Source organism: Erythranthe guttata, chromosome 11 (genome assembly GCF_056151865.1).
Source record: "Erythranthe guttata isolate IM_541 chromosome 11, IM_541, whole genome shotgun sequence".
NCBI classification, from domain to species: Eukaryota; Viridiplantae; Streptophyta; class Magnoliopsida; order Lamiales; family Phrymaceae; genus Erythranthe; species Erythranthe guttata.
Genome location: NC_142543.1, coordinates 15,613,948 through 15,637,500, shown reverse-complemented (window position 1 = coordinate 15,637,500; position 23,553 = coordinate 15,613,948). Strand labels below are relative to the sequence as shown.

At 31.7% G+C, this 23,553-nt stretch overlaps 1 protein-coding gene across 1 annotated transcript; it reads left to right on the top strand.

Annotated features, from left to right (window-relative positions):
• Positions 1 to 20,616: 20,616 nt before the first annotated feature.
• LOC105969782 (benzyl alcohol O-benzoyltransferase) lies at positions 20,617 to 22,677 on the top strand. Its single transcript, XM_088825470.1, has 2 exons — positions 20,617 to 21,169; positions 21,608 to 22,677. The coding sequence occupies exons 1-2, from the start codon at positions 20,738 to 20,740 to the stop codon at positions 22,547 to 22,549; spliced, it is 1,374 nt and encodes a 457-aa protein (XP_088681596.1). The 5' UTR covers positions 20,617 to 20,737; the 3' UTR covers positions 22,550 to 22,677.
• Positions 22,678 to 23,553: the final 876 nt, after the last annotated feature.

Sequence of the window (23,553 nt, the reverse complement as noted above, 5' to 3'; positions counted from 1 at the left end):
GGTTAAATGATGTTTACATTTTTTTTTTACTTTTTTTTTTAAACTATTTTTCATTAATTTTGTTGTCTTGTCCTGCAATATTACTGTCTGAGACAGTATTATTGCAGGACAAGACAATAAAATTATTCACAAAGACAATAATATTATTAGTCTGACTGTAATATTACTATCTCAGACAATTCTATTGTGGTTTAACATAATAACATTAATGTATTAATTAATTTTATCGTTTTGGCCTGCAATATTGTTGTCTCTGACCGTATTATTACTGTTTGGGACAATAATATCCTTACCAACACATAACTCATCAGTTTAGTGTTGGTTGACCGCCATTACTGGTCATTTTGTTTTCTATTTTGTCTTAATCCTACTATCGATTTTTTATTTTTTTATTATGATTATGTATTCTTTTATTTTTTTATTATGATTATGTATTCTTACTACATGTTTTATTTTCATCACCTGTTTCAAGTACAAACTTTGATTGATCTGATTCCCATTGCATCAGAAAGACAAGAACATGTTCTATAACTTTGATGTTATATACTTGCTGAAATTTTATCTTGATCATGTTCAAAAGTCGTACTCAATATTATTTTTGAGGGTAAATAACATTAAATCGCCTAAACTTTGTCCGTTTTTGCGAATTCCAATGTCACCTGAACTCAATAAGTTGTGCCACATTGCCTTTTTTTTCTTCTTATTTCAGGCCAAAATGGCCGGAAGTAGGCACACGCGCATTGCACAGGTCATTTTGAAGGGCATTTTTGTCTTTTCATTTAACATGCCCTAATTTGCTCCAATTTTCCCTCAATTTTCATTAGTTGGCCGAGAAATAGGTAGATGTTCACGGTGTGCTCCGCCATTGTCGTTGAGGAGTTTAATAATGGAGGTTATCCGAATCTGGATGTCGGCCCGAAATATTCCACCGAGAGAGAGAGAGAGAGAGAGAGAGAGAGAGAGAGAGAGAGAGAGAGAGAGAGAGAGTCGATGTTTGTGTGGATAAAAATAAACTAAAAAAAAAAAAAAAATGGGGTTGGTTTTGTTGATAATTCTTCAATTGTTGGTCGGACAGATATGAAGAAGCAACAATTGCTTTATATAAGTGCCATGACAGAGCTGTTAGATCTGTAATTATTTTAGTACGTCACGTAAACTGAGCAAGGGGTTGATCCATCGGCAATCCCTCCGACCCTCAAGTCAGGTGTATGGATAGACAAAGTTGTAGATAGAATACAAGCAGTAATATAGAACGAATATTGAACGTACCTTAATAAATGAGTTAGAATCTTCATTTATACCTCGTTGATTGGGTTGGAGTTGGTTAGTTAAGATGGTCGGGCTCAAACCTTATCCGAAGCTAATTGGACCTTCGTTGTAGTGTCCTTTAAGTTTGGCTCGTGGCCCAATAAGTTAAGAAATTGTATGACTATTATCTGTCCCAAAAGTAATCACAGACATACATGGACACACACACCTTCACTTAAAATCAAACCAAAATTTCAATTCAATTTTCAGTTGTGAGATCATCAACAGTTCAGTTGTAAGAAAACTATATTTTCTTTAAAAAAAAAATTATCACTAAATTATTTAATTTATGGATCTTTTAATGTAACTGATTGAAAATATTTGGAAGAAAATATGATTTTCAGATAACTTGATAACTGAATAGCTGAATGATTTTTTTTCGTAAAATATTTTATTTTGATAAAAAAAATTAATTTTAAATATGTTGATGAAATGTAATTTTGCACTTTATAGTTTCAAAATGATTGATGAATAAAAACAATAGTTGACATTTGGCATTCAAAAACATATCACAAAAATATTAAATTGCATGATTTAGTTTTAAAAACTCATTTGGGATGCACTATGCATGATTTATTCATGTGTTTCGAGGGTGATAAGTGTAAAAATGGTATATTTCAAGGGTGCAAAATATGATTAAGCCTAAAATAAATTAATAATATATAATAATAAATAAAGTATCTCTTGTATATCAAATACATAAATAACTACACTATAATTATGGAATTAATTCCTTCTGAGATTATTTAAATTTTCTCTCTTTTATGCTTTGAATTAGTTACTCTTTTGAATGGATTTTTATCATGTTCAAGATTTACACACAATTGCTATCAAACTTGTGCAAATATATAAAGGGGTTTTGTGCACAAGTCTCCGATCAACCATCTTTATTATTCTAGGTTCAAATGTTATATCTCTTTCGTCAATAAACACATCCATTTAATATGTATTATAAATAAGGGCAAATAGCAAATAGGCCCATGACAAAGGCACTTAATTCAAAAGGAGACATCCAACTTTTTTGTCTTCAAATATTTTCAGCTCATTCAAATTTATTTGCAAATAAGGAAAACCCTTTTATATATACCAAAACTACCCTCGATTCATTGAAACCCAAATCAACTTCAATTTCATGATTTACACCCCCAATTTAGTCCAATTTTACCAATTAACCAATATTGATCATAATTTCAATTTTGACCCGCACATCCCCGGAGACCGCCGGTCTCCGACGTTGACTCTTTTTCTTTCTTTTTCCGTTAGGTCAACCGCTGTTGAACGCCGGGTCTCCGGCGTTGACTTTTTTTTTTTTTTTCTTACAAAAATATTTTAATTAATATTACTGCGTTGGCTGCTAAATTACTGTCTCCAGCAGTTATTTAACTGTTGGAGACAGTAATTTAATTGTTAATTGACCTTTTTTTTTCTTAAACAAATATGTTAATTAATAATACTGTCTTAACTGCTAAATTACTGTCTCCAACAGTAATTTACTTGTCTGAGACAATAATATTATTGTATTAATTAATTTTATCGTCTTGGCCTGCATTTTTGTTATGTTCGACTGTACTATTACTGTCTCCAACCGTAATATTAGTGTCTTATGCAATAATATTATTGTTTGGGACAATAATATTAATAATATTACTGTTCGGAAAAATAGTATGCATAATATTACCGTCCAAACAGTAATATTACTGTATGAGACAGTAATTTAACAGCCAAGACAGTAATATTAACTAAAATATTTTTTTAAGGAAAAAAAAAATTCAAAAAAAAAAAAAGTCAACGCCGGAATCTGGCCGGGAAAAAAAATTCACAAAAAAAAATTCTGAAAAAAAAAAAAATTCAAAAACTTATTAAAATGGGGGTTAATGTGATATATTTGTTTAAATTCGGGGTATTAAGGAAGTTTGAGCATAATGGATTTAATTGATAAGAATTATATTATATGCAGGGTATTTTAAACTAAAGACGGGGATGAGTTTATTTGAAATACCATTTTTTTTTTTAATTTCAGAATTTTTTTTTGCCGCTGGTCTCCGGCGTTGAATTTTTAATTTTTATTTTTTTTGTGGTCTGTTTTTTCCACCGCCGGTTCCGGCGTTGACTTGTTTTAGTGGTTTTTTTTTATGCCCGTCGCTAAACGTTTACCATAGTTGTGCTGTCATTAACAGTAATTATACTGTCACTAACAGTAAATTAACGTAATGATACTATCGTTGACAGTACATTAACGTAATTGTACTGTCGTTGACGGTACAATTAGAGTCAACGACAATATTATTACTATTATTTTGGTCATTTTTTTTCATTTTGTTTGATTTGTTGACAAGTTAACGTAATTATATTACTGTCGTTGACAGTAAAATAACTATAAACACAATAATATTACCGTCAATCAAATCAATATTATTATTATTTTTTTTTTGGGTTTTTTGTTTTGAGTTATAGAAGAAGTAACGTAATAATATTACTGTATATTATTGTAATATTACTGATTGTAGACACAATAATATTACTGTGATTGATGGTAATATTACTGTTTTTACAGTAATATTACTGTCAACCATAGTAATATTAATTCTTTTGGCTTTTTATTATGTTTACCTTTGTTGAACGGTTAACTTATTAATATTACTCTATTACACAATAATAATGAATTTTGTTGTCTTAATATTGTTGTGCTAGAGATTAATATAGCAATATTATTCTGTTAAACTGTAGTATAGTTAATTTTACTGTGTTTAACAGTAATATTGTTAATATTACTGTCAACCACAACAATATTGTTGTTTAAAAGGGGGGCAAAATGATTTTAAAGAAAAAGAAATCGAAAAAGTCAACGCCGGAAACCGGCGGCAAAATCAAGAAGGAAAAAAGAAATCAATGCCGGAGACCGGCGGTCAACGGCGGCGACGGACGAAATTGTCCATAAAATTGTGTTTTGGGTCAAAATCGAATAATTTGTGAAATTTACTGTCAAATTGGGATTATATTAAATTAAATGATGAAATTGGAACATATTAAATGTGAGGGGATATTTTAGTCTTTTACAAACCTATGGACCATGTGTGAATTTTTTTGTAATTTTTTTTTATCTGAACCCCTTAGGAATAAATACTCATTGATAGCCTTATTTGTAAAGTGCCCATATATAAAAGGACTAATGAAATTGGATTAGTATTAAAATAGTGTAAAAAAGGAAAAGAGATCATATTGATTATATTGTTTTACGTATATATATTTGGGCTTTAATTACTATATATACACAAGATCCGTTCTTAAATTTATAAATATTCTTTCACATGCATGAGGTGAATATAATCCTAAAGTATTCAATTCTTTTGCAGAAGAATTTGTGTATTTTATAACAATTATAAATTGTATAGCAGCACAAACTATAAAGCCAGTTTATGACTTTAGAACTTTTACATAATAACAGAAGGCCACAAATGAAGATTGCAAAGTTGTTTTCAATTCTATGGGTTGTTGTTCTCTTGTTATCATGTAAACTATTTCAACTTTAATCACCCATAATACAATAATTATAGGGGTATTTTTAACCAAGGATTGGGTAACTGAAAATCCTATGAACTTAGGCTAAATTACAAAAGAAGAAAAAAAAACTCCAGTTAGCCGCGATTATTAAAATTCCCCCGAAGTTTGTTTTCTTCTTACAGCGAACCCCATAGGGTGCAATTTTCACATAATCTTTATGAGTCAATGGAATATTGCCTGAAAAATACCGATTGTATCTCTATAGACGTGATATCTCTTTATGCTACGTTCTTTTCTAAAGACAAAAATTACCCTTAGAGGGACCTCCTTTACACGGAATTTTTATTCTTCTTAAACAACACTGTTGAATTTGAATGCCTATCAAAGTCCACTCATCTGTTGAGACAGACTACATGTTACGACATTAAGTGACGTAACAGAATTGTTGTGTTGTCACAGTAATAAATCTACGAAAAGCAGAATAAAGAACACAACAATTTAATGTGGTTCGGATACAAACGTACCCTACATCCACGAGGACTTGCAAAACTAGTTCAGATTTAAGTGTACATTAATAGGACTTAATAAAACACTAAAGACTCCCTCTTTATGTGATACGCCGTTCTTGCACACGACTCGAACTTGTTGATAATCAAAGAAATTCCTCATCCGCACTCTTGGACTTCCTCCAATGTTGAACTTCCTTCAAACGGCGGATCGACCTCTCCCGAGATCTTTTAAGCACTTCTCCCGAAACGCCGATCTTCTTTATGGCCTGGTAGAAGAAACCTGTTCTGTTGCCACACCAGTCGTGCAGACAGGGCTGCAGCACGGGCTGCACCCTTCAAAGCCTTTATGCTGGGATTTTTTCTTTTTAAAGCTCCATCGGACTCATATGAGGTTGAGGGCCTTATATAGGCACGAAATCACCACCCTAAACCTAACTTGGGCCCTAAGAAATCGATTAACTAGGTAATAGAATCCTAGTCGATTTCTACTTCTATTCTAGATAAGTACAAAAGATACCTAACTAGAATATAATACATGGAAATAAATCTAAGTCCTAATAACAATATTACAAAAATAGGACTCTAATTAATTCCAAAATAAACATGGAAAACAAATCTTTGCCAATCTTTAATTTCCACGTATGGCGGATTTCTTCAATCTTCACAAATAGAAATCTCGTGCCAACAATCTCCCCCTTTGGCATAGATTGGTTAGAATCCATGTTTAACAAGAACTCCCCCTGCAGATGAGATTTACTCCCCCTGCAACAGAGATGCCACTTTTCTTCACCCGTCTTGGTCTTCTATCAGAGTGTCCCATCACGGGGCACGTTACAACGCAGCGGAATAGGGTGAATGCCGTGACAGACTTCCGTCTCAACCTTCCTTGTGAACGCACGTCATCCAATAAGCAAAGCAAACAAATCAAAACCCAAAATCGGACACTAAGTATATCTAGTGACCCGCTCTGATACCAATTGTTGAATTTGAATGCCTATCAAAGTCCACTCATCTGTTGAGACAGACTACATGTTACGACATTAAGTGACGTAACAGAATTGTTGTGTTGTCACAGTAATAAATCTACGAAAAGCAGAATAAAGAACACAACAATTTAATGTGGTTCGGATACAAACGTACCCTACATCCACGAGGACTTGCAAAACTAGTTCAGATTTAAGTGTACATTAATAGGACTTAATAAAACACTAAAGACTCCCTCTTTATGTGATACGCCGTTCTTGCACACGACTCGAACTTGTTGATAATCAAAGAAATTCCTCATCCGCACTCTTGGACTTCCTCCAATGTTGAACTTCCTTCAAACGGCGGATCGACCTCTCCCGAGATCTTTTAAGCACTTCTCCCGAAACGCCGATCTTCTTTATGGCCTGGTAGAAGAAACCTGTTCTGTTGCCACACCAGTCGTGCAGACAGGGCTGCAGCACGGGCTGCACCCTTCAAAGCCTTTATGCTGGGATTTTTTCTTTTTAAAGCTCCATCGGACTCATATGAGGTTGAGGGCCTTATATAGGCACGAAATCACCACCCTAAACCTAACTTGGGCCCTAAGAAATCGATTAACTAGGTAATAGAATCCTAGTCGATTTCTACTTCTATTCTAGATAAGTACAAAAGATACATAACTAGAATATAATACATGGAAATAAATCTAAGTCCTAATAACAATATTACAAAAATAGGACTCTAATTAATTCCAAAATAAACATGGAAAACAAATCTTTGCCAATCTTTAATTTCCACGTATGGCGGATTTCTTCAATCTTCACAAATAGAAATCTAGTGCCAACAAACACTTTCACATTGTTTTGGTATTACTGTTACCACCCTGAAGGTAATTTGTATCTTTAAAAAGTAGTATAAAGAAATGTTACGTCTACGGGTAGAATTGGCATTCTTCGTGCCAATAGTCCATGGGCTCAAAAAGGTTCTGTGGAAAATTACACCCTAAGTTGATGTAAGACGGAAACAAATGTCGGGGAATTTTGATAATTACGGATAGGTGAAGTATTTTCGTAATTTTGCGTAAGTTCGCAGAGATTTTTATAATTTACCCAATAATTTATGAGAAATAATAATATTATAACAAAATCAATTTTTTTGTTTTGATTTTATTGGTTAAGGGCATAGGCAACTGTAGTGAACAATGTGAAACGAGGTTTGGTGGGATTGGTGAAGAATCAACCACCTTATCAACTTGTGCGTGCTTCTTTAACTGCCATTGATTATTCATTGGAATTTAACCAATAAATTTTATTATTGGTAGTTTTTTTTTTCTCCCTTTTCTCTTTCTAAATAAGATGGAGATCATATAGGATTAGAGATATTGGAACGGAATTTTCGAATTTGGAACTGATACGAACCCCGTAGAACTTGTTACGAGACCCAATACTTTACGCGGAAGCAAGATCGAAGACATCAAAAAACAAAGGATTCAGAATGGCAGAAGCAAGGAATAATGACCCCATAGCTTTAAAGAGCTAGAAACCATTATTATCTAGGTGAATTATAATATTGACCCGTGGTTATAAAGAACCAGAAACTAATATTATGGCACTAAGAAAATTACAAGAATTCACTTGTAAGATCCCGAAAATTGTTGTAGAGCGGCGAAGGAGAATTAATCTCACCAAATACTCAAGTAATCATTAAAATTTGTCCATCAAAATAAACCAAATGTGCAACATATTTATATGATCTAAAAAGACTCATTTTTCACAAGGAAAATGACTCCTACCTAATCTAAAATAAGGAAACTTATAAATAAGCAAATCCTAATTATAAAAGACTCTAAAATAATAAATCCGAAATTAAACGTGCATAAATAAATTAGATGACTTGATCTTCAAGTTGACTTCCCGATCACCCTTGTAACCCGCGTAGACATTGGGGTGTGCACGTGCATGCTCTTAAAGCTCAATTTAGACACCGTTTCACTTTGAATCTCTCTTTGCTTACAACATGAAAGTTGTAGAACTTCCAACTGGCTTTCCATAGAAATTCGAATCACTTGAATTGGACGTCATATGAGAGAGTTATAACCCGAATGGTAAAACTGCCAGAGATAGGCGAGAATCTCGGATGCATGGAATTCGACATGTCCATCAAACTCTCCTCTTTCTTTTCTTCCAATTCATAAACAAGGACTCCTGAAAGGCCTGATTCAAGACTTTATTATTCAATTCCAACATGAACGGCTCCATTAATCTCACTCGCTTTCTCTTCTTCCAATTCTTCGTCATGGAGCTCGTGAGGATCGTATCATACTCCCCCTCTTTAATAGGATTCGTCCTCGAATCCGAACAAATATCACAAGGAGTACGTGTAAACAAGATCGATCTCTCTGTTCAGTAGCGAACTTACACATCTCTGCACTGCATCGGCGAACACACCATCTAGCAGCCATTGAAGTGGATATGAACGTGAGTATTTTGTAGCTTGAAGTTCCAATCCGTCAAAGTTCTGTATAGAGAATGAAAGAAGCATCTCTCAAGAGACCGCCATCTCATCAACATGCACAATGTTAGTTTGCACTTTGTTTAGCTCGACATTAACTTCGTTGCATGGTTGACTCGTATCAGGAACCGTATTTTCCGTTCCGATTTTCAAAGTTCAGATTTTCGGTTTTTTCGAATTTATTTAGAACGGAATCGGAATGGAAAAAATATTGTTTTCATCCCTCAAGTTTGCACTAATTTCAAATTTTGTCTCCCATGTTCACAAACTACACATTTGGTCCCTTATGTTTCAAAAATTCAACACTTTTAGTCATTTCCGTCAATTTTTTGTTAAAATAACATAATAAGGCGTGTGTCCATCACTGCCTTAACTAAAGGAGTAACGGTAAATTGACGACAATAGAAAAAAGTGTTAAATTATTGGAACATGAGGGACCAAATTAATATGTATTTTTTTTTTTTTTTTGAACATGGGGGATCAAATGTGAAATCGGTGAAAACTTGAGGGATTCAAGCTATAATTTTCCCAAATCGAAATTGTATATAAATTACTGGAAATTTCGATTTTCGATCGGAATTTTTCAATTGTTTGTTCGAGATATACAATATAATTTTATGATATATTTTTTTAATTCCTTAATATAACTTATGTGATATTTTATATAAAAAAATAAAAAATACCGAAGAGTCAAGTATATTAAAACTTTAGAAGAGATTATTGGTATCATAAACTATTTGTTGTGTCTTTTCCTTATCAAAAAATCTTTATTTCAATTTGTTGTTCCCACATATGGTTTTATTTATTGCGTTTTGTCGAACTCTCTTTCAGATTCTCTTGCATTTTCCTGCAAAATATCGAAACAATACTGTGAAAATTCCTATTACATCCAAATTTGGAACAAGGGATTATAAGCTAATGTAATTTTCAAATTTTTTTCCGAAAAAAACCATGGCCGATCCTTTGTGATCGATTCCCCCCTTACATAGGATTAAAGTTGAAGTGTTGAACCATAGAAGTGTAAATCTCCAAATTAAAGTCGAGCTATATATATAATTCAATAAATATATAGCTATTTGACACGGCACACACAGTTTATGCTTCCGAGGACCTCTTTGATTTGTGCATATTGCAAATTACAGTTAAACCTCTATCAATTAATACAATTGGAACTAGCAAAATCTTATTAATTTAGTGAAATGTTAAATTATCGAACTAATAATTTAGTATGTTTATACCTAGTCGGGGTCGAAAAAACATATTATTTAGCAAGGTTATTAATTTATCGAGTTTTTACAGTATGTTACTTTTTGGCCAATCGACCACAACCTGATGTTTCCAAACCGAAAATCTATATAGGGTGGTGTTTACAAAAACTTATTTAAAAGCAGAAGTTATATATTGTGAGTTAAGTTGGTTTTAAGTGTTTATTTCTAAAAGTTGGGGTGTTTGTAAATTTACTGAAAAATAAACTTAAATAGAAAAAAGCAGGTGTTGAAGATATTAATACTAAATGATACATTTCGCTAACAACTTAAGCTTTTTAGTTGAGATGGTCATTCAACATGGTATCAGAGCCAGGCCAAATGAAAGGTCCTGAGTTCGAATACCACCGTCACCCAATTCAAATATTTCAAGTGCAAGGCTTCAATTGTAATTCGCCTGCACTTGAGGGGGCGTGTTAGATATATATTAATACTAAATGATACATTTCACTAACAGCTTAAGCTTTTGGTTGATATGGTCATTCAACAGCAGGGTCATGGAAAATTTAAATAGAAAAAGGAGGGTCATGGAAAATAAACTTAAATAATAAAAAACAGGGTTATGGGTGCTTAATAAATTATGGCGAATGGCAAAGAGGCCAATGACAATGGACTTAAATGCACATAGGTTCAGACAAAAAACAGACTTTCAAATAAACTCATACCCATGTCATTTGTCGAAAATATCCTCCATAATATCATATTTATCAATTCCATCCATTATAGTTTAACTTCCTCAATATTACACACTGACCCGAGATTTTAACAAATATATCACATTAACTCCCATTTTCATATTTTTTTGTAATTATCGATACCACAGAGACCTTAAAATTATTTTAGCATACCTCAAGGGTGTGGGTGTAATTTACCCTTCAATTCATCCATAATTTTGTCATAAGTTCCCGTCAATCCTGAATCGTCATGTCCAAATTCTTAATTTCACATAGGGAAACTAAGTTATAACAGTTTGCACTGGAAAAACATGTTCGATCAAGTTGCCCAAAAGGGATGTAGCAGCATTAATAAGCCTTAACGAGTGATTCATGTGTTAACGTGGGTCGAAGATTTGAAATTGGAAATTTGCAGAAAATAAATTATAGATTTAATGAATTTGGGGCAAGTTAGAAATTTAGATAAGAAGTGGGGTTGAAATGGGTGCCACGTGCAAAATACGAATTTTTTTTTGTCGAATTTAACCCCATTGTCAGTGCTAAGAAAGTACACCAACAAGTGTTCATATAGACTATAATCAAATATCAAATGAATGTTTAATGCTCCATTTTTATGTCTCTCCATTGGAGTTGCTGGAAATTGAGTTATCAAAATACTTGCTGGAAATTGAATTATCAAAATTGTAACCTTCTAAACATCCAATCAGAAGTTGACACGTGACAATTACAAATAAAACAACCCATAAACTTTCAATTGATAATTAATTTGATAACCATGGTTGGAGTAGATGAATTCAAAATCAATATTAAAATAATTCTCAAATATCAAATGAGTATTTGATAACTCAATTTTAATATTTAGCATTGGAGTTGCTCTAAGATATTAAAAACAACTTATAAGATGTTTAAAAGTTTATAAGCTCTTTCAAAGTACTTGGTATTTTTTTATTTTTTTTAAATATTAATTTTTTTTAAATAAGCTGTTTGAGAGCAAATAAGTTTTTCTTTTCTTTTTTTGAAGTACTTCTACCTCACCCTTTTATTTAAGCTCTTATAATGAGTGAAATAGCTTATAAGATCATTATCCAAACACTTTAAAAACTAATCCAAAAAATAAAATGTAATAGCTTATCAGTTCTTAAAACATTTTATCAAAAATTAGAGTTTATCATCTGTTTAAAATAAGCTTAATGAAACGGGATACCAATTGGCCGGTGAAGATGATATCTATATTCTATAAAACGTGATAATCATTTTACTCAAAAAAAAGAGAAAACAAAAACGAAAAAAAACAAAAAAAAAATGAAAGAAACAAAAAAACAAAAAAAAAAAAAACAAACGTGATAATTGTATACTTAAACTGGCCGATGAAGATGATATTTTATGAAACGTCATAATCGTTTTACTCAAAAAAGAAGCAAAAAAAAAAGAAAAAAATAAAAAATAAAAAATAACAAAAAAACGTGATAATTGTTTACTTACAAATGACACGTAAAAAAGACGACTATCACAGTAATTGAATTCCAGAATCTATAAATCACCGTTGACCAAGTTCAACGTATATATCCACAAAATATTCATTAATTGACTACCAACCAACTTTTGTTTGTTTTTCAAGTTCTTGTTTAAAAATACAAGTTCATTATATTTCGGTCAATGAGAGAGGTTCAAGAGGTACCTTCCATGGAAACTCTATATATTATGTTTTCTATATAAATAATTTGATTAGATATACTAAGGATTTACATATTAGGTCATATATTAATCATGTCTTATAATTATACTCCATCTGTCATATATATAGGGCTGGCAATCGGGCCATGTGAGCCGAGTTTGGGTTGGCTCAAGCTCACATACCATCGGGCCTCGTTACTATAGGCTCAAGCTCACATACCATCGGGCCTCGTTACTATAGGCTCAAGCTCACATACCATCGGGCCTCATTGTTATAGGCTCAAACTCGGCTCATGTATTTTTTCGGGTTTCGGGTTTATACCGGGCCCCATTACTATATAATTGTAATGAGTAAAAAAAAAATTATAAAAACACGTAATAAACAAGATTTACCTTCATTAAAGCCAAAACTTAAACGATATTTGCAAGTTATTGGAAAAACTTAAAAACAAGACCAAAAGAAGTAAAAAAGATTAGTTACTTTTGTTATTGGAAATGTTTTATATTCTCAAATCTCGGTGATAAATTTCAACAATTAGACATTGATGTATTTTTGCATTTGATCCATATTTTACTTATTGTCACCGCCACCGCCACCGCTACCACTTAAACTTCATTTTATTTTGCAAAATAAAATAATCTTATAGGTTCGTAACTTGTATAGTTGTATGTTGTCATAGCATTACAATAATAAATATATTATATATTTTATTATTAACCTAGTCGATCGGGCCTTATTCGGGTTGAGCCATAGTAGGCTCAAACTCGGCTCATTAATAAGTCGGGTTTAATAAAATGGCTCAAACTCGGCCCGGCTCACCAAAAAGTAGGCTCGGCGCAAATATAATCGGGCCGAACCATCGGGCTTCGGTTAGGCCCGGCTCAATTGCCGGTCCTTCTCATATATTATTTATTTAAAAAAAAAAAATTGTCCCAAATTATTTGTCACTTTACAAATTCAATGAAATATTAGCGGGGTTATTTTTAATTTTACCATTTATCACTCTTTAGAGCAACTCCAATGGGAGCATCAAATGGATTATCAAACTCATAAACTACCTTTTTGATATCCAAAAATTAAAATTTTTTACTCAATGGGAATATAAAATGGGTAAGTATTTTGATATTCTACATCTTTGTATCTAAAAATACATCCTGAAAATTGAGTTATCAAAAAATAACCACCTAAATATCCAATCACAAAATGACACTGGACAATTACAAATAAAACTATTAAAAAACTTCCAATTGATTATTAATTTTGATAACCATAGTTGGAGTAGATAAACTATAAATGAATATTAAAGTATTATCTTGATTATCAAATGAGTATTTGATAATCCAATTTTGATATTTAGCATTGGAGTTGCTCTTGATTAATTAAGTAAAGAAATTTGAATCACGGGGATATTTTAGTAATCTCCTTTATTTTGTGCTATAACCAATGCACATTAATGAATTTTCTTAATATGTGCACAAGTCCCGCAAGGGATGTCCTAGCGGTTGGAGCAAGTGGTTTTATGTCAATTGACCACATGTTCAATTCCCCTTGCCAACAGTCGTTAGGTCGAGCTCGTCACACATGGTTAGCCTGATATGGTTTATATCGCTCCATTTGTTTGCAATGTATTATACGAGAATGTAAATTTATTCAGTGAACTTATATGGTTGGCTGCAGATTCCTTCATTAAAAAAAATATGAAACGTTAAATAGAATTATATTTCATTTCTCTCAATAGGAAACATTAAATAGAATGGGAAACGGAACATTAAATAGAATGGGAAACGGTAACCTTTATATAAATTAGTTTAATTGAAAATTGATTTTTTTACATAGAAAAATCCAAATAACTGAAATTATTGAAAAATAAATTCATAATAGACACATAGCTAATGTCTACTAGAAATGAGATACAGACAAGAGGACCACAAATTTCCTACTTATGATGTTGCCAGTAACAAATTCATGAGATATATATATATATATATATATATATATATATATATATATATATATATATATATATATAGCACATATTCAACACACGCATTAAAAAAATTGGTCTTTATAAATAAGTTTATCAATGGGTATTTATTCATAAAGATATTTAGACAAAAAACTTTTTTACCAATAAGTCCATACATGGTCCAAATTTTTGTAAATGACTAAAATAATCCCTCATACTTTAATATGCACCAATTTTATCCTTAAACTTTATTTAATCTCAATTTGACCCCAAATTTCACAAATTATTCAATTTTGACCGAAACCTTTTTTTTACTAAAAAAAAAATTTCCCGCCGGTCTCCGGCGTTGACTTTTAAAAAAAAATTAATTTTTTTTTCTTCCGGATTTTTTCGCCGATTTCCGGCGTTGACTTTTTCGATTTTTTTTTTCTTTTCTTCTTTTCTTTCTTTCTATAACCTTTTTTTTTCGTTTAAACAGAAATATTGCTGTGATTGACAGTAATATTAACTATATTACTGTTAAACACGGTAAAATTAAACTAAACTACAGTTTAACACAGTAATATTGCTATATTAATCTCTAGCACAGTAATATTAACACAACAAAACTCATTATTATTGTGTAATAGAGTAATATTACTATGTTGACCGTTCAACAAATGTAAACATAGTAAAAAACCAAAAGAATTAATATTACTGTGAGTGACAGTAATATTACTATAACAACAGTAATATTACTATAACAACAGTAATATTACTGTCAACCATAGTAATATTACAATAAGAGACAGTAATATTATTACGTTACTCCGTGAATAACTCAAACAAACAAAATATTCAAACAAAATAATAATATTGATGTGGTTGACAACAATATTACTATATCAACACTAATATTACCGTCAACCACAGTAATATTATTGTGTTTACAGTAATATTACAATAATATACAATAATATTATTACGTTACTCCGTGAATAACTCAAACAAAACAAAAAACCCAAAAAAATAATAATATTGATGTTGTTGACAGTAATATAATTGTGTTTACAGTTATTTTACTATCAACGACAGTAATATAACTACGTTGACTTGTCAATAAAGCAAACAAAATAAAATAAAAACCACAAAAAATAAAACTAATAATATTACATTAATTTACTATCAACGGCAGCACAATTACATAAATGTATTGTCAACGGCAATACAATTACGTTTATTAATTGACATTGGCAGTATAATTGCGTTAATTTACTGTCAGTGACAACACAATTACGGTCAACGTTTAGCCGCGGACGTAAAAAAAAAAAAAAAAACCAAACAAAAAAAAATATAAAAAAAACACTAAAAAAAGTCAACGCCGGAGACCGGCGAAAAAATTCGGAAGAAAAGAAAAGAAAAAAGAAAAAGAAAAAAAAAAAAAGGCAACGCCGGATACCGGCGAAAAAATCCGAAAGAAAAGAAAAAAAAAATTGAAAAGTCAACGCTGGAATCCGGTGGCAAAAAAATATTTTTTGGAAGAAATTTTTTTTTTGAAATTTTTTTTTTGAAAAAAAAAATTTCGGGTCAAACTTGAATAATTTGTGAAATTTGGGGTCAAATTGAGATTAAATTAAGTTAATAATGAAATTGAAGCAAATAAAAGTATGCTAAAAAAAAGTCAAAATTGAATTTTTGTGGTCAAAATTAGATTTTTGTGGACAAAATTGATTAAATTGGGGTTACAATTAAGAATTGGGTATACAGGGTTAAGGGTAATATTGTTATATACATGAATGTTTCATTTATTTATAATAAATATTAAAAGGATGGGCTTATTGGTGAAAGAGATATAACCCCTAAACCTAGAATAATAAAAATGCTTGGTTGGGGACTTATGCACAAAAACCCCTTAAAAAAATTCTAACCCACAACTTCTAAGCAAACACCGATGTGAGAGAGGCTCCCGATATTAATAAGCTAAAGCTTAGTTGATATTTGATACATATCCGTACCATATTTAGTTCGATAAAATCTTTAACTTAAACATACAGTAGAACATCGATAAATTAATATTTGACAAATTAATACCTTAGTTAAATAATAGATTTTTTTATCCCGACTCGGTGAAAATATATTAAATTATGAATTTTATAATTTAACAATTCGCTAAATTAATAGAAACCCCCTAGTCCCAATTGTATTAATTTATAGAGGTTAAACGTATAATAAAGTCATTTATATAATCACCAAATGTGAAAAATACTTGGTATTTTCCAAGCAATTATTGATAACCTTTTACATATATTCACATTACTATTAAATACTCCTAATCAATGTTATCATAATCGGACCGGACATAAAACCGGCAAAGCGTTCGGGTCACGGTTGGACCGGTTCAACCGGGTTCAAGCCGGGTTTTTTAATTTTTTGATTTTATCATTATTTATAAATTTTAGTACTTTAAAATTACCATTTTTTCTATTTATTTATATATTTCACACAACTTATTCACTAAATATACCATTTTCTCTATTTATTTATATATTTTAATCAACTCTTTTACTTTACTATCCACCTTATTCTACATTATTTTATTTACTAAATACAATTTTTCTTATTTAATTAAACTCATTGTCTATTTTCTCTCTCTTGACTTCTCCCCTTCCCCACTCTCTCCCTCTCTCTCTCCTCTGCACATTTGAAAGCAGCTGCCTCTTTCCTCTCCCTTCTCCCCTTTCCTTTTTCCTTCTCTACATTTCTCTCCATTTCCGGCGACATAGTGATTAGATCCGGTTTTGCTCGACGTTTATCGGCCTTCACCCCAAGATCCGGCCCTCACCGACCTTTACAGCCCATATCCGACCATCCAAGACCTCCAAAGCACCATTTTAGACAAAAACCGGGGTCTTCCACCGGTTTCCAGTTTTCCGGTTTTTCCGGTCGAACCGGTGGTTTTGCTCTCTGACCCCGGTTTTTGATTTCTCCGGGTTTCAGTGTTGAACCAGACCGCCAAGATACCGGGTCGCGGTCGAACCGGTCGGACCGTCCGATCCGGTCCGGTTCTGACAACCTTTCTCCTAATTAACTAATATAGCTAACTTTTCTTGGTCGTTTTGTTTTTTAAATATACTTGTAAATTTCATGTTCATACTCATGACCTTGGAGTCAATTGAATTTTTGCTGCAAAATTCATATCGTCCTGGTTATATATATTGACCAATGAAGTTATTTGAACTCTTGTTATATCATTACAGTTAAACCTCTAAAAATTAATACAGTCGTGACTAACAAAATTCTATTAATTTAGCAAAATCTTAAATTATAGAACTAATAACTTAATATGTTTTCAGAGAGTCTGGACCGAGAGAAATTATTAATTAAGGGAAGTTATTAATTTAATAATAATAATAATAATAATAATAATAATAATAATAATAATAAGAATAATAATAATAATAATAATAATAATAATAAAAATAATAATAATAATAATAATAATAATAATAATAATAATAATAATAATAATAATAATAATAATAATAATAATAATAATAATAATAATAATAATAATAATAATAATAATAATAATAATAATAATAATAATAATAATAATAATAATAATAATAATAATAATAATAATAATAATAATAATAATAATAATAATAATAATAATAATAATAATAATAATAATAATAATAATAATAATAATAATAATAATAATAATAATAATAATAATAATAATAATAATAATAATAATAATAATAATAATAATAATAATAATAATAATAATAATAATAATAATAATAATAATAATAATAATAATAATAATAATAATAATAATAATAATAATAATAATAATAATAATAATAATAATAATAATAATAATAATAATAATAATAATAATAATAATAATAATAATAATAATAATAATAATAATAATAATAATAATAATAATAATAATAATAATAATAATAATAATAATAATAATAATAATAATAATAATAATAATAATAATAATAATAATAATAATAATAATAATAATAATAATAATAATAATAATAATAATAATAATAATAATAATAATAATAATAATAATAATAATAATAATAATAATAATAATAATAATAATAATAATAATAATAATAATAATAATAATAATAATAATAATAATAATAATAATAATAATAATAATAATAATAATAATAATAATAATAATAATAATAATAATAATAATAATAATAATAATAATAATAATAATAATAATAATAATAATAATAATAATAATAATAATAATAATAATAATAATAATAATAATAATAATAATAATAATAATAATAATAATAATAATAATAATAATAATAATAATAATAATAATAATAATAATAATAATAATAATAATAATAATAATAATAATAATAATAATAATAATAATAATAATAATAATAATAATAATAATAATAATAATAATAATAATAATAATAATAATAATAATAATAATAATAATAATAATAATAATAATAATAATAATAATAATAATAATAATAATAATAATAATAATAATAATAATAATAATAATAATAATAATAATAATAATAATAATAATAATAATAATAATAATAATAATAATAAGTCTTAACTAGGGTAGTTAAGACTTAAAGAATTAGAGCATATTTGGTTAAGCTTATAAGATGTTAAATATCTTATAATATATGAAAAGGTGTTTGGTAAATTTTTTTTATAAACTACATATTTAGAAATAAAATAAATATTGTTAAGGAGTTTATAAGATATTTATAAGATTTTATATAAGCTTTATTTACTCATCTACTAAAACATTAAAAATATAATATTTCACTCTACTAATTTATAAGCTTCATATCCAAATATTTTAAAATTTAATCTTTAAAATAAAATCTAAGAACTTTATCAGCCCATAAAACATTTTATCGAAATTAGGAGCTTAGAAGATATTTTAAATAAGTTTAGTCAATGTTGTAAGAACCGGACCGGACCGGCCGGTCGGACCGGTCCGACCACGACCTACAAGAAAAACGGTCTGGTCTGATGCTCAAAACCTGAAAATTCAAGAACCCGGTCCAAATGTCAAAAACCCGGTTCGACCGGCGAAAACCGGCGACCCCGGAAACCGGTTAATGACCCCGGTTTTTATCTAAAACACTTTGTTGGTGGTTGTTGGCGGTGGGATATTGGCGGAATTCGCCGGAGGTGGCCGGATCTGGGTGGAGTAGACTGGTGGTGGCCGGAATTTGACAAATCTAGCCATGGGTGGCCGGAATTTGAAGTGTCTGGTCGTGGGTGACTGGGACAGTTTGTTTGGTGGTGGATATGGAGTGAGAAGAACGAAGAAGAAGATAGAAAAGAAGAAAAAGAGAAGAAAAGAAAAAAGAAAAAAGAAATAAAATGAGAGAGCAGTGCACATAAGTGATAAAGAAGAAAAAGTGGGGGTGGGGAATAATAAATAAAATAGTTTATATATAAAAAAATAATAATAAAGGGAAAAGTGGTGTGAAAGATAGAAAAAATATAATGAAAATATAAATTTAAAATATTAAAATTAATAAAATAATTAAAATTTTCAAAAAATAAAAAACCCGGGTCGAACCCGGTTGAACCAGTCCAACCATGACCCAAATGCCAGTCCGGTTTTGTGTCCGGTCCGGTTCTGATAACATTTAGTTTAGTCAAACTGACTGTTAAATAGTTTGGGGTCCTTCAACTTAAGGATATAATCCAATAACCTTTTTTTACTTTTATTTTATTTATTTTTGTTAAATATTTCTTTTTTTTTTTTCTTCTTACACATAATTCCAGGGGTAGATATAGGAACAAAAGAAAAATGATTTCCGCCAATTTCGATTCAAGATTGTGTAATTTTGGAAATGTGTATTACAGAGAAAAGAAAATACGTATCTTTTATTAGGGCTTTCTCTTAAAAAATAAGAGTCGTGTCCCAACTTTTTAAATATTGCAGACACTGCACGAAACTGGTGTTCTACTTTTAGTGAAATCATGGTCCGATACGGGTGTCCGAGCTGTGTCCGAGTGTCCCGATATCGGATACCCGGATTCTTTAGATTTTAGAAGTGTCCGTGCAGCATAGATAACCAGTATTATTATGTCTTATGTATTTTAGGCATTAGAGAAATCCGTAAAAAATATTCACTGAATTAGGTAGAAAACAAAAAAAAAAAAATTACATATATATATAATAATTAGTTAGCTAGTACCATATTTTCCTATCATCACCTCTATAAATACCATCAATTTCTCACACCAAAAAACCACACACTACACAAATATAACTACAAATCCTCCATAATTCTACAAATTAAATACACTTCAATTTCATCCACAAAAAAATGGCGGCTCTAACATTCAAAGTAACGAGGCAAAACCCGGAGCTAATCCCTCCGGCTAAGCCGACGCCACACGAATTCAAATCACTCTCCGACAAAGACGATCAAGAGGGACTCCGTTTCCAAATTCCGGTCATACAATTCTACCGGAATATTCCCTCCGTCCAAGCGGACCCCGTCAAGGTCATCCGTGCCGCCATATCCGAGGCCTTGGTTTTCTACTACCCGTTCGCCGGTCGGCTGAGGGAAGTTGCCGACCGGAAGCTGGTGGTGGAGTGCACCGGCGAGGGGGTTATGTTCATCGAGGCGGATGCTGACGTGGCGCTGCAGCAGTTCGGCGATGACCTTCAGCCGCCGTTCCCCTGCCTTGAGGAGCTGCTTTATGATGTACCTGGTTCTTCTGGAATTGTTAACTCCCCTCTATTGCTTATTCAGGTACAAATTTTGAAATTTTTTTGAATCCCCCCAATTTTTCCTATAATTAAATATTTCAAACTTGTGCTTCTAAATTAACTTTTCATTTATTTCCTTTTCCTTTTATCTATTTCAAAGTACTTCTTTTAATTTACTTATTCATCAAATATTTCAACAAAAATAAAAACAAAAAAAAAACAAAAAAAAAAAAAATTCAAAATTTTCGGGCCGACCCGGAACCGGCCCGAACCGGCGGATTATTGAATTAATTAAAAAATTATAAGGTAAGATTATTTTTTAGGAATATATTGATACAATTGTTATACTTATGCTAATATTAAAATTATATAAGCACTATATTAATATAATAACTAGATTAAAAAATTAAAATAAGATATCCAATGATCAAAATTCAAACCGTTTTCTATGTTTCAACAATTAAGAGCAAGTCGTCTGTAGGTCACGCGCTTGAGATGCGGCGGGTTCATCCTCGCCCTCCGCCTCAACCACACAATGAGCGACGCCTTCGGCCTCGTCCAGTTCATGACCGCCGTCGGCGAAATCGCCCGCGGCGCCAAATCCCCGTCGATCCCACCGGTGTGGGAGAGGCACCTCCTGAACGCACGCGCCCCGCCGCGCGTGACCTGCACGCACCGTGAGTACGACGAGGTGCCCGACACCAAAGGAACCATCATCCCACTCGACGACATGGTCCACCGCTCCTTCTTCTTCGGCGCCGCGGAGATCTCCGCCCTCCGCGGCCGCCTCCCGCCGCACCTCCGCCGCTGCTCCACATTCGAACTCCTCACCGCCTGCCTCTGGCGGTGCCGCACGATCGCCATCTCCCCGGAGCCCAACGAGGAGGTCCGGATGCTCTGCATCGTCAACTACCGGAGCCGGATCAACCCGCCGCTGCCGAAGGGCTACTACGGCAACGCCTTCGCATTCCCCGCCGCCGTCGCCGCCGCCGGAGATCTCTCCAGCAACCCGTTCGAGTACGCGCTGGAGCTCATAAGGAAGACGAAGTCCGACGTGACGGAGGAGTACATGAGGTCGCTGGCGGATCTGTTGGTGATCAGGGGGCGGCCACACTTCACGGTGGTTCGGAGTTACGTGGTTTCCGACCTGACCCGAGCCGGCATCGGAGATTTGGACTTTGGGTGGGGGAAGGCGGTGTCCGGAGGTCCGGCGAAGTGCGACGTAGGAGCTATACCTGGGGTTGCACTTGCGAGTTTCTACATACCGTTTAAAAATAAGAAGGGGGAGAACGGAATAGTGGTTCCGGTATGCTTGCCGGCGGACGCCATGGAAGTGTTCGTGAAGGAGCTTGAGATGATGGTGAGTAGAGAAGATGACGACAACTCGGGCCGAATCCCAGTCTTCATTACGTCAGCACTCTGAATTATTTATTATGTGGTTGTACGTTTTGCATTATATTTTCTACCTTGTTTCGTGATTATAGTTTGTTTATACTCCTCTGTTCCAACGTTTCATAATAAATGTTTCATAATAAATGTCGTTTTTTAAAACTATTTTGTTCAAAATTTGTCTGTCACTTTAGATTATTAATACTGTATTAACTTTTTTTTTTTTTTAACTTTAGTAATTCAATTTTAAGTATTAACTATATTATCATATTATTAAATCATTAATGTTATTTTAGTATTTTTAATGTGTTTTTTCCTAAATACAAGAACATTTATTGAAATTTTTGAAAAGGACGGTTAATTCGGAACGGAAGGAATAGTTTATAGCCTATGAATTTCATAAAACACATGGAAAGAAAGAGGATTTAATATGCATCCTTTTCATATGTACTTGTGAATTTGTACGATGGTAAGTGGTAACAAATTTTCGGCTATTTCCCGTTTTTAATGTGATAAACGCGTCGAAGTTCATTTATTCTTAGTAATACTTGGAAATTGGGTAATTGACACTTTGCATTCTTGAATTACATAGGCATAGCATTTTGCGCCCTTAAATTAGGAAAAATAGTACTTTGCATCCTTCAATTACGAATTCCTTGATACTTTGCACCCCTTGCACTTTTTGGCTGGAAATGTGATGGTGACTTGTTTAGAGGGATTTGAAAAATGGCAGATTTGTCTTTCTCCAATTGCTCAGGAAATTAAAAAGTTCACTACTCATTTCTTCACTTTTTTTCCATTCGTTCCCTTCTCATTTCTTCAAAATCCTTGAATTTTTTTTGCTCATGTTTTCATTTTCTTTTTCAAATCTTCTCCATGGCTAGAACAAATTCAGTTTCTCACTCGCTTGCTAAAAAACTTGAAGAAGACAAAGTGACTAAAGGTGGAGCGCAAAAGGTGAAAGCAGGGCCGGCCCTGGGTGGGGCGAGCAGGGCCCACGCCCAGGGCCCAATTTTATTAGGGGCCCATTTTTAATGT